The following is a 13318-nucleotide window of genomic DNA, read 5'->3' on the forward strand; positions in this document are numbered from 1 at the left end:
AGAGTAGTCTCTAAAACAAAGTACATAAGTGAGAAAGTAGAAGGAGAAGAAATATATGCCCAAAAATCAGAGTTAAGTAAGATGGCCTCCAACTGTGATATCATTCACCCCCTGCCAACTGGTTTCTACTCTCTTCTATGAGTACTTCTGCATACCCTAAACAAGAAGTAAACTCAGTAATATTTCTATTATTATTATTATTATTATACATGTATACATTATTAAAATTCTTCCAATGCTGTTAGAGAAGATCATGACTACTTTAAATGAGAAAAAATGAGCTTCACCCAAGGTTACTCAGATAATACATGATAGAGACAATGCTGGACTCTCTAAGCCTGCAGATTTTATGTTCGATATTTTCTGTCCCTACACCACAATTTACCCATCTATATAATATACCTCCTTTAATAGGAAACACAAAGGACCAGAAAAGGTTGAGTTAAGTAAGAGAGTGGACTAGCACTTGGAAATCAGTAAATTTCTAGAAAAGTACTTAGCAAAGACACTAGCATCTGCTTTTAAGAATGTGGAAGCTAGACAGTTTTATTAGAATTTTGCTGATAAAAAAAATGCAAGACTATAATGGGCAATCTCCTTGGAGGGCCATTACCATCAATTATCTTACAGCCACTATTTAGTATATAGTAGTTAGAGTTTTATAATCTAATCCAAATTATGTGGGGGGGGGGATGTTATAAAAACACAAAGAAATGGAAAAAAAGCTTCTGACAAGGACTGAACTATAACAATAACTAAGTCTATATTCCAACTACCTTTGCGCAATCTGAGAGCTTGGATGTACTAACCCATTCTCTTCAGTTTCTTCATCTAGAAACTACTGCAATTATAAATTTGCAATATCAAGCTTATAAGGAAATTGTTAAGAATAATGTGTCTGAAATAGTCTTGAGAAAGCTTCTAATTTCTCAGGACAAAATTCTTATAGAAAGGAAATACTTCAAAAAACAGAGACCCTTGAACAATGCAAGGGTCGGGGTGGCGGAGGGATCAACACCCCAAACAGTCAAAAATGGATGTTTAAATTTTGACTATGCAAAAACCTTACTACTAATAGCCTGCCGTGGACTTTCAGAAGCCTTACCAATAACGTAAAGTCGATCAACATGTATTTCATATGTGTATTATATACTGTATCTTTACTAGAAATATGCCAGAGAAAATAAAATGTGAAGAAAAAGTGTAACATAAATACACTTACAGTACTATACATATTTATATGGGAAAAATCCAGGTATAAGTGGATTTGTGCAGTTCAAATCCATGTCGTTCAAGGATCAACTGTAATAAGGAAAAGCAACTAATAGAATTTTAAGCAACATTAGGATAAATAAGTTCACAAGAAAAGGGAATAACCTGTTATCAACATAGTTTGTACTTACGTAAATTATGACATTCTTCTAAAAAGCATTTGGATAAGCCAAACTTGTCTTTAAGATACCTATTAAGATAACCGAATCTAAGTCCTATCCCAAGTCTATTATCTAACCAAGTAAAACTGATGCTTTTCCTTAAAGAAAAAGTAACTATACCAGTATCTGTGTTCACGACATCTTTCTTCTCAAAGAAAAACTACACCCAAAAGAGCATACAAAAAAGTCCTGCTTTAATGGTTTGGAGACTGCTTTAAGTACAGGTGTTTGGAGGCAGGTGAAAATCATGTATTCAAATAACTGCAAAATATTTTTAATCCCACTCTCTAATAGGTCATCAATCTAAAAGTTAAAATAAGACTTTCCAGGGTTCCCTTTTTGTCACTTAAAGTCATGGCCTGCTTCCTATCTGTCTTGTCTTTATTGTGTGTCATACAAGGATGGAAGGCATGAAGGCAGCTCATATAATTGGCCCATTCCCAGGCTGGGAGCAAATCTGATGATAAATTAAGTGAAGACGAAGCTGGTGGGATAAACTGCTCAAGTTCACTGCTCTAGTGAAGTTGTTCTCATACAAATGTTATTTGAAAATCACACTAAGCCTAAAGCTAACCAGCATTCTGCCCTTGCTATTTCCTTGGAAAACTTTATCTTCTGATTTCAGAAATTTTGAAAGAAATATAATGTCATAGGAACAATTTCTTGCACCCAATTCTACATTACATTAATTCATTAGTCTTACTCTTTGAACATAAAAATGAATTTTCAAAGCTTTTAGATAAGAAACTTTAGGGGCTGCTATTCTTCAAAACAAGGAAGGCACATGTAGAACAAGTAAGTGACTGTTGACATGGACCTCCGATTAAACTAAAACTCAGAGAACAAAGTAACCCTAATGGATTATATAAATTCAGAGTGAAAAAAGGAAAAAAGAGAACACATAAAAGTTTGAAGAAATGGTATATCCTATTCTTCTGCCTCAACTGAACAATTTAATAAAGAGCCACAGACAGACTCCTGAAAAATCTGAGGTGATTGTTAGCTAGCCTGAATTTTCACAAAGCAGTAATACTGAGGGAGGTGGTATGACAGAGCAGAAGCCTACTTGAACAAGTCCTTAAATGCATGTGCTTTTGGTGGGTCAAAGGTACTGCCACAGCTGTTTACAATACTGTATTTAACAATGGCAGGCTCTACCAAGTAAAATGCTTTACACACCTTAGGATAGCACTCTAATAAAACTGAGCCTAATATGGGGAGTACTAGAAGAAGTATGGCTATGGGGGTGTCCCTCTGAAATAAAAACCATTTTAAAAGTATATTACAGCACTAGGGGACTTGTAAAAGAAATGTTCACAGCAGCTCTATTCAAAACAAGATCTATCAACAGTGGAATGGACAAACGGTGATGTTCTCAGAGCTAGACTATTCTAGAGTTCTGCTGTCCAGTAAGGTAACCACTAGCCACACGTGGCTATGAAGCACCTGCATTGTGACTATGGTGTGGTTTAAGATATGCCCTAAGTATAAAATAGACACCAGATTTCAAAGACTGAAATATGAAAAAAGGGTAAAATATATCAGCTTTTTGTTTGATATTTATGAATACACAGGTAAGTTATTTTTAAATTAATTTTACTTTTTTCTTTGTAAATAGGCTATTACAATATTTTAAGCTACACAAGTGACTCATTTTACATTTCTCTTGGACAGTGCTGCTCTAGAGTGAAAATGAATGAACTACAGGTACATAAAACAGTATGCATATATCTTGCAAACATGATTTGAATGAAAGAAGTCAGACAAAACTCAACTAGTATTTAATGATGTCAACAACAAAACACAAACCATCAAGGAAGTGATTACCATAAAAAACTATGCAGTAATTACCACAGGGAAGAGAAAGGAGCTTGTGACAGAGAGGGGACATATGGAACCCTCTCAAGTGCTGACAGCAGTCTATTTCTGGTACCTGGGTGGTTGGTTCGCTTTACTGAAACTACACATTAATATTTTATGCACTTTTCTACATGTTTAACATCACAATTTTTAAAGTTTTCAAGAAGTAACCTTAAAGCTGCTTTCCTTAAATATTTACATTCACTACAGCAATGACTTTGAAAAAATCTAAAAGAACAGAGCTGAGTCCTGTATCTCAAATCAATATAACTAAAGAAATGTAAAAATGTAAGGACCCAGAGTTGCTTAGTAAAGACTGTGTTACATTCCTCAGTGTATTTTTAAATCTTTTTAAAATTAGGTCTAAATGTTTTTAAAGCACAGCAACCTATAGCTTAGCCATATTATTTATCCTGTTTTAATGTACTCCATGAAATAGGTGGTAGGTGTTATTTCTGACAGGTTGCACATACAGTCTTGTAAGTCAACATATTGGCAATCACAAAATAAACACCTATTAAATGTGTTTATAAATAAATGAGATAAGATGTTCAGTGTATAAAAATGTTTAAAAAACCCATTTTTGAGATGTCTTATACACAGTGACATTCATATCCTAAATTCCCTCTGAACAAGTTGTAAGTTTTTTTAATGGTTATTTATTTTTGAGAGAGCACAAGTGGTGGCAGGGGAGAGATGGGGGTACAGAGGATCCGAATCAGGAACGCACTGATAGCACTGAGCCCACTGTGGGGCTCGAATCCACAAACTGAGACATCATGACCTGAACTGAAGTCAGACGCTCAACCGACTGAGCCACCTAGTCACCCCAGTTATAAGAATAATTTACTTTTCTTAATATGAGGCATCCTGTCAGAAACACCCTGCCCTGGAAAATAAATTTTAAAAGAAAATGGAAAAAAAAATTCGTAGTATGTCCAAGTCAACATACCTAAGTCTGTGTTTTCCACAACCAATATCTAATACTTGATGACATTCTGCCAAATGTAAAAGCATAGGTGTCAAGCTTTAACAAATGAGATATTTTTCTGAGCACAAAAGGTTTGCTCTCTAGTAGAATGCACAAAGCACTTCAAAAGAAATGTTTTAGGATACAAAACTAAACTCAAAAATCTCTGTCAACTACACGTCAGTAATAAAAACATTTTTAAATCTCTCTTGGCTACTAAGAGCAATGCTCATGACCTAAATTCACATTTAATTCACTTTTATGCAGAAGAAAGGAATTTATAAACAAAAAAGAATACAGAGAAGAAATCTTACAGAATGAATGTCTATACTCACCATGAACTTGGTTGATTTCTGAATTCTGCGAAAGAATTTCATCTGCTAATTTCTGAGCAGTTGGCAAAACTTCGGTGTGGTGCACTGTGATCAAATACTGTACAAACTTTTGCAGTTGGTCTCTATTCATTTGAAAGAGAGTTTCTGAAATGGGAAGATGCAGTTTGACCTGATCTGGCTTGCGGATGCGGTATAAAGACAGTGCCACAACATGAGCACAATAAAATATGTCCTTGTTTCCACAGCTGCAGGTCACTGAGGTAATCTTGCAACGATCAAAGCTGATGGCCACGTTGCAAACAGTTTCTGGCTCCGATTGTATTGCAGGTTCTGTCACTGTGCCACTCAAGTGGAAACCTATGTGAAAGAAAGGGAGGAGAGAGTTTAGCGGCTACATTCAGATGCTATGAAGTATTTCTAATTCTTTGAAATGGGCAGTACTTGACAGCAGCAAGAAAAAAGTACGACGGTTTTTATTTTCAAGTAAAAACATTCAGACCACGCAAACATCCTCCCCACCTCCCGTTCTCCACACTTTACAGGGGAAAAAAAGAAATGGTATTTGACAGACACGCGAAAGTATTTTACACAGCTATATGAAAACACTTATTGCCGTATACCACCATCACACCTATAGGAAGTTGTTAGATCGCAGCACTAATAAGCCATTATCACTCTACTCTGAATCTGTCGTATACCTGACAAAAATACCCAGATCAGTGGTTTTCTTCCTTTAAAAACAGAAAAAACAAGACAAGGCCAGCTTGGCTCTGTGCCCAACAAATTCCTCCCGTCCTTCCTTTATTCTAGGCAGCCACTAGCATCCTCCAACCAACAACACAACTCTGGGGCAGGTCATTCACAGACATTGATTAGATATATTTTCTTTAAGGTTTTGTTGTTTTTTGTTTCTTTAAGTTTATTTATCTTAAGAGAGAGACAGTGTGGGAGGGGGAGAGAGGAGAGAGAATCCCAGGCAGGCTCCACACCAGCAGTGCAAAGTCTGATGCAGGGCTCAAACTCACAAACTACAGGCTCATGACCTGAGTGGAAGTCGGATGCTTAACCGACTGAACCACTCAGGTGTCCGTGATCTGACAATTTTTTCAATTCAATAATCCGTGCATAACTTATGTCCCAATACGGCAATGTCTATGAGCGATGTCTACTGGCAGAACTTCAAAGCCCACCCAATCTCATGTATACCACAGTCTACGTAGCACACAATGAGCTGGTATAGATATAAGGTTATTAAACACGCTGACACACACAAGCACGCAAACACATACAAACAGACAAGCACACGGAATGAAAGGGCCTTTACAGCTTAAGGTTGGAAATACACCCTCCCTGACCCTTGTTGACCATGAGGCCATTTGGTAGCTGCTTACAATGGTCCAGAGATGAGACACTCAACCCACACACACAACAACTCTCCCTCTCCCCAGCTTAAAAGCAACTGAAAACTGCCTCCCACCACACTGACATCAGTCAGTCCTGGCCTGTCTGGCCAGGGGACAAAACCTCCTCACTATTTTTCCATAAATATGTGGAAAGCTTACCGTAAATTATTTTTAGGCACATCCATTCAGTTTTACCTTCCTTCTCTGACAACCACATTCAGAGTTAAGGGTTAAACCTTTAGGAGATAATTCTGGGAACCTCCAGGACACCAATTTACTTCAAGATTTTGAGTAACTGACAGAAACCTGAGATCCATAATGAAGCCTTGACTTCCTTTCAGCCTTCCACTATCTATGCCACTTGAATAAATTCATCAAGCAGGACACTGTCTTCATTCACAGAGAAAACGATCTTTACCATGTGGGAAATTTGAGAGGGATGACAGACATAATATAAGAATGACAACTAGATGATGCCTAGAATTCACGTATGGGGCACTTGAACCCACTTACTGTCTCCCCCAAGAGATGATCAGGCCACACCACAGCGCTGGAAGAAACACTACTCACTATTCAGCTTAAAATTTTTTTAATGTTTTATTTATTTATTTCTGAGAGAGGGAGAGACAAACAGACAGACAGCGTAAGCAGGTGAGGGTAAGAGAGAGAGGGAGATACAGAATCTGAAACAGGCTCCAGGCTCTGAGATGGCTGTCAGCACAGAGCCTGACACGGGACTTGAACCCACGAACTCTGAGATCATGACCTGAGCCGAAGTCAGACGCTTAATCGACCGAGCCACCCAGGTGCCCTCTCACTATTCAGCTTAAAAGAAATCTTTCAGAGTAATATAATTTCATCCTAATAATACATATTAGTAACACAGAATGAAAGAGAAAAGTGTGGTAATAAGTTTTACCAAGTTAAGACCAATCCCTAAAAACAAGTTACTGCTAAATTTCATGATAAGGAATTTAGAGAACTGTAATATGATAATCTTGTTTTTCTTACAAAGAGATTATATTATCCCTGTTTCAGAATGAGTATTCCACTCTACTTCTTTTGGTCAAGAAGGGGTTTTATAGACCACTACAATTAAAGAAAAGATACACAGTAGATATAATCATGTTTTTTAATTTAATGTATTTTCCCATGAGGAAAAAGTCACAGAAAAAATAAATACCCAGAAAACTTAAAGAGTGAATAATAATAAAGGCGAACTTACCTTACTATATAACAGATGCACTATAAGCCTATAGTAATTAAAAATCCATGGGACAGGCATAGACTAAGATAGAAAAAAAATCAATGGATAAAAGAGAATTCTGAAAGTTCTGAAGTATATTCTGTACGTGCAAGAGATCTCCATGTTTTCTACCTTCACAGACATGTATGTATACAAAACAACAACAAACAAACAGTTATCAGTAAGAGAAAATTGTTACCATAAACTGACCATTTATAAAATTGATCTTTCCCAGCTTCACAGTATCATATCTCTTCTCGTTCACCAAGTCAACATCTTTGTCTCTCCATGAAAGCAATACTGGAGAACTTCTCCAATCACAAGCAAAGCCAAGATGTTTGAGGATCCAAGAGTTAGACTAGTCAGTATTTAATCTACAAGGGTATAACATAACAGGTACTTCAAGACACTGATTAACTACCAAAGAAGAGGCCTTTAAGAAAAATGGTGAATCCCTCCAACAGTTTTTTTGCAAAAGGCCGTACAAGTCAGAAGGAAGTAAAGTGTATTGAATGCTGACATCATTAAATTATGCTGAAGGAAAAACTCATCTATTATTCAAAACAATCTAATTCAAGAGATATATGAGAGCACACATAAACATATACATGTCTTACAGAGGAAAACTTCATTAATCTGATATCATCAAAGATTAAGGTGCTTCATGAATGTTCATTTTCGAAGCAATTCTAGATTATCTTTTAAGTGCCCCAACTCCTTTAAAAATTCCAACCATTTTTCTTAGAAATATTTCAAAATTTGTTAAGTTCTACCCTGCCATCCTAACCAGCTGACCACTTGGTGTTACCAAGTGAGTGGGGCACCTGTAACAGCCAACTGGAGGTGGGAGTATTTTTTCAGCAGGCTTTTTGTTACTTTTCTCCACTATCCGCTATCACAAGGACTCCTCTCCTATATTGCTAGCCTTTGCAAAGAAAATTATTTGCCCCAGGTCAGCTACACCTGTAATTTAACTAGCTTTGTGGACGCTATTAAACCTGTGGGGTTCATTTGTTTGGGGGGTACCCTGCCCCTTAGTTTTAGGTTGAGATGGTTGATGTTCGCTAAGGGGAATGGCTTTACTTTTAAACACAGGAAAATTACACACACACACACACACACACACACACACACACACACGACAGCCTGTATAACTGCTTTTTAAGACTAGGCAATACGGAGTCAGTTGGGAAGAATGCCATCAAGCCTTGCTTCAGGATCGTGTACTCATACATATATTCTGGCCTCTCCGATTTGAGAAACCTTTCAAATTCCAACTCACTCTCAGTTAGTTGGTCCTATACCATGCCAGAGCACCCACAAGAGAAACAAGAACATTGTTTCTTCCCTCAACAATCACTAGAGAGCTACATAAGCCATCCTTCCTCTGCCCCTTACTCCTCCCGACCCACAGCTGATCTTCCCTCTTAGCCAGTGGATGACCTGAAACAAAACAATGTTCCTAAGAATGGATTTTGCCTTTCTGGAGTTCTTACAAACCTTGAATAAAAACTCTTTCTGGAATAGCTAACTGTTCTGTACAATAGATCTAAAGACAAAGAAAGGGGCAATTCTATACTCTGTAGTAAAACATGGGCAATTAATTTTCAAAGAACTAAAACCAAAAAAACTTTCATAAACCTTTTACTATAAAAGTAGTTATTTGACTTTACAAAATACAATCTGTCAAAGATAGTTAATCCCATAAGAGCAAATCTCCCAGGGCAAATTGTTTCATCATCATCATGTTTTTATCAGTGAGCCCCAGAAAACATTAGTATTCACATTCTCCATCTGCAGAAAGTGAAGACAAACAAAGCACAAACCAAGGCACAGTGTTGTATGGGCTTTAGTAAGAGACACTCTGATTCGGACAGGCTCTGTCACTTAAACGCTGAGTGCTCTGGACATGTTATTTAACCTCTCTGAGTTTTGCACTATTTGCAAAATGGGGCTAGAAATACCATCTAGGGTTGTTTGGGGGAATTTAAATGAAATAACATATGTAAAGCACCTGGCACATAGTAAAAGTGCTCGTTAAATTTTATTTCCCTTTCCTTACCTTCCCAGCTGGAGAAACAGGAGAGTGGTGGTGGATACAATCCCTTCATCCATAACATTTTTTTATCTATGCTACTGAAATCTCAGTGGAGGGCGGGGGGGGGGTTCCCTCACCTGAAAGGTGACTTGTAAAGTAAGCGTGGCCACTGAAAATGTCTGAGGTAAGTGAACTGGAGGACACTAGAGGAATTCCACAACAAAGCCAAAAATCTTCAGAGTCCTTTGCTTACATACCACCTTTCTTTCCCCATTTTCTATTCAGTTCTACCAACACATAAACATTAATTTTGTGAATGAGGGTTACTTGGTACACAGAGAAACCACAATATTGGGGAGAGATTTTTTTAGCAGTCATACATATTTCTAAAATGTTATAATGCAATGATTCTCAAAACGTGGTCCAAGGACAAACTCACAGAGTCCCTAAGACACTTTCACAGGGTCTACAAGATCTAAATTTTTGTCATAATTCCAGCCAGGCATTACTGACCTTTTAAACTCTCCCTCACAAGTATACATTTAATTTTCCACAAGCTACATGATGTGTGCTATCACAAGAAAATGAAGACAGGGACAGGAAAATCCAGGTATCTTCCAATAAGGACAGACATTACAAAGATTTTCAAAAATGTAGTACAATGCCGCTTTTTCCACTAGAATATCTTTTGTCTGGGGGACTAATGTTTTTTCATAAAGGCGTGTTATTTATGTTAATGACTTTATTACTGTTATTTAATAAATATGTGATTTTTTCTCAGGTTTAATTTCAAACAGTAAATATCGATAGGCATAATCCTCATTAGCAAAGGACTCATTAAGAATAAGATCAGAAAGACAAAAAACTGCTCTCAGAATGTACCACTAAGAAATGGAAAAGATAAATCCTCTTCACCAAATCATCTTTTAAACAGCATTATTTGCACTTGTATCTTATACTCGATCAGTAGTGAATAAGACTCAACAGAGAAACATGGAAGGGGCAAATTTCTCACATATGAACACATATTCATATCATCCACACTGATCTCACATTAACAATGATTAATACAAGTTTCTAGAAAGCAAATAACTCTGTCACTAATATTCTATAATGAACTTTCCTTGAAAGCTGATTTCCCATATCTAAGGTTAGATTTCTGTTGCATTTTTAAAGGGGACAAGGAGACCCATGATACCAGACTGGGAAGACAACGGTTTTAAAATACACAAAGAATTTCTAAAGGTTGGTTATTTTGTGCGTACATACATATATGTATGTGTATGTTCAGTTAACTGAAAAATGGTTACAAACTCAAAGCATTAGAAAATTTCTAAACTAAAATATACTGGGAGACATGAAATAAATACACCCTAAAAACTACTACTTTCAGGGTACATTCTTTTCAGAAAAATAGGTACCCTGTGCATGAGGCACTCAAGTAACATATTCTTTGTTGAAAAAGAATTTAACAGAAGCACTGGTATAGCACTTACACAAATACATCTTTCACCCTTTTCCTAAATAAAAAGAACCCCTGGGGAAATTAAAGGCAGAAACCAAGGCAAGGTAATGTTATGGCTGAAAGGGTGGTAGGGGGTTATGAGAGGGTGTTTTTGGATTTTTTTTTTTAAAGCTAGGTCTAAAAATGCAAAGGTGTTAACATTTAATACTCTCATAACAAACTAGTCACTGGTTGACTAAACCCATTATATCGGCGAATTGCATAGTAACTAATCTTTGATTATGTGTCCTTGGTAAAACATTTGGAGTTAATCATTGCCTCCAAACACCTAACTTTCATCTTTCCTAACTCTAATAAATACTGCACACAATCTAACATGCCATATTGCAATTATCAACTAGAAAACAAAAAAATCTAATTCAAATCAAGCACAATTTCTAGATGAGTACTACACATGCGATAAGAGCCCAAAATGGAGGCACTAAACAACTCAAAAATCACCTTGTCTAAAATATGATATTCCTTCTTCAACTACATAATTTTCTCAAAGGGAAATCCTAAATTAAAGAGACTGCATCCTCTGAGCTGGCTAATTAAATTCTCTAGCACTAATTTCTAATACTAAGCTTAAACAGCTTAGGAGACATTAGGAGATTTTGCCGGCAATCACTAATGAAGCGGTTTCTGTCTTTTAGAAAAATTATTCTTTAAAGGGAAAGCTTTATTTTTAAGTTCACCTTAAAAATGTCTGTCTGGGATGGAATCACTCCTACACTTCATTAATATTTGAGAGAAAGACAATGGCAAATTAATGCAAAGACCAGACTGTAAACCACGGCACACCATATAAACAACATAAAAATTTACGGAGCATGCACTGGGAGGGTCCACCCAAGAATTCCCAGCGGCATTCTGTTCAGTATCAGGTTTATTTTCTAGTTAATGTATATTCTTGTACTGTTTCATAAAAGGATCTGTATGATCACAATAACTGTGTTCGATATGAATGGCATTAGATAGTTATTTTAAATTATTTGTAAGGAAAAGACACTTATCTACTAATTTAGTTATTCGCAGTACACACTTAGAAGGAACATTAGTTTACAGGGAATGCACTGGATTAAAGAAAAGAAAAATCACATCACTCTGTCATCTGAAATCTTGAATTACCTAAGGATTACCCACTACCACCATTACCATAATTTTCCAGAATGCATTTCTATTTTAACATGCATGTGTGAGGGAAACAACCACCAGTGAACCTCAGGATTGGGGGAAGGGTGGGGGAGGTAAACAGATTAATAGAATTATATTTATGTGCACATCTGTAAAACCACAAGGTGCTTAAGAATTTAAATTATTTGCTCCAATCTTTTAAATTCCACTTTCTTAAATGCCAACCTTTTCTAATACAAGCAAAGGAGTTCTAGCCTTCCACTCTTCTTAAAGGCCAGATCAGCCAGGCCCCCTTGCTCCATCTGCATAGCCTTCAATACTCCACCATTGCACCCCTACAATTCAGTGCTTCCTCCTCTTCCCCTCCCCCACTTAGTCTCTCACCTGGGTACTCAACTTCTGAAGTACAGATGGAGTTCAATTAGAGCCCCGTGGTGCCAAACACCAACCCTTAGCACCTTTACACACCTTTGTCTTACTTTCCAGGGTCCAAGCCTAAATCAGGAGGGGACAGAAAATCCTTTTTACCTGTTTATTTCCTGTTGTTGCTTACAGCCAAACAATCTTCATGTTTGGTTATCTGCTACAGGAGCGGAGGTAAAGGGGAAACTCTAGACACTAGTTCTGTTTCCCAGAGCCAAGAGGTAAGGTGAAAATTTGCTCAGACCAAAGAGGGGAAATTGCAGGCTTCAGTGATCAAAATCCTCCACCCACAAACTGAAGTTCCAGCCTGAGTCCTCAATTTCAACATGAGCCCCCACATCTTGGCCCTCACCAATCCCTAACGCCTAAGGCCCAGAGTCCGACACACTTAGCTCTCACAGCCATCCTGCAGAGTGGGCTATAATCGTCCACTCCTTGTAGAGGTAGTGACAGAACACACTCTGGATTAGGTAGGGCTCTGAAGGACTATTAGGAACATGGGTTTCTATAATCCAAATGATAAATCTGCACAAGTAAAATCTCCATGCCAACACATAAATGGTTTAAAAGATGAAGGGAGGCAAATGAACAAATCTAGACAGTAAACAGTGTTAAGGTTGAGGACCTTTGGAGGCAGGGCACACGGTCTTTCATCTCTGTGGCCCAAAAATCCAACACAGCTTCTGGAAGAGGCCAGGCCCTTGTAACTGTCAAATGAAGAAAGCGATGGGACTCTTCCAAGCAATGCATGACCTGCCCTGCAGAAGTCACAAATGAGAAAAACCCAAAAACGGAAAGCTTTGGCCCCAAGCCCAGGATACTTTAAACTTAACTAATAATTGTTTCTTGGAGTCCATTCTCCTCTTATACTGAGTTAAGCTAGAAACAGAGGTCTGTGACATCATCTAAGACAGCAGAGATCTGTGGCACTTCATCACAGAGGACTATCCTGAAGGAAAAACTCAAGAA

At 37.4% G+C, this 13318-nt stretch overlaps 1 protein-coding gene across 1 annotated transcript in view; it reads right to left on the reverse strand.

The window, feature by feature from the left end:
- The window catches only part of ZSWIM6 (zinc finger SWIM-type containing 6), a 144341-nt gene that overhangs the window by 66555 nt on the left and 64468 nt on the right, over window positions 1-13318 (reverse strand). Inside the window, exon 5 of the mRNA XM_077751431.1 lies at window positions 4599-4955. Within this exon, the coding sequence (XP_077607557.1) occupies window positions 4599-4955 (357 nt within the window). The remainder of the gene's footprint in view (window positions 1-4598; window positions 4956-13318) is intronic.

Source organism: Crocuta crocuta, unplaced genomic scaffold, assembly GCF_008692635.1.
Source record: "Crocuta crocuta isolate KB4526 unplaced genomic scaffold, BGI_CrCroc_1.0 scaffold91-1, whole genome shotgun sequence".
NCBI lineage: Eukaryota > Metazoa > Chordata > Mammalia > Carnivora > Hyaenidae > Crocuta > Crocuta crocuta.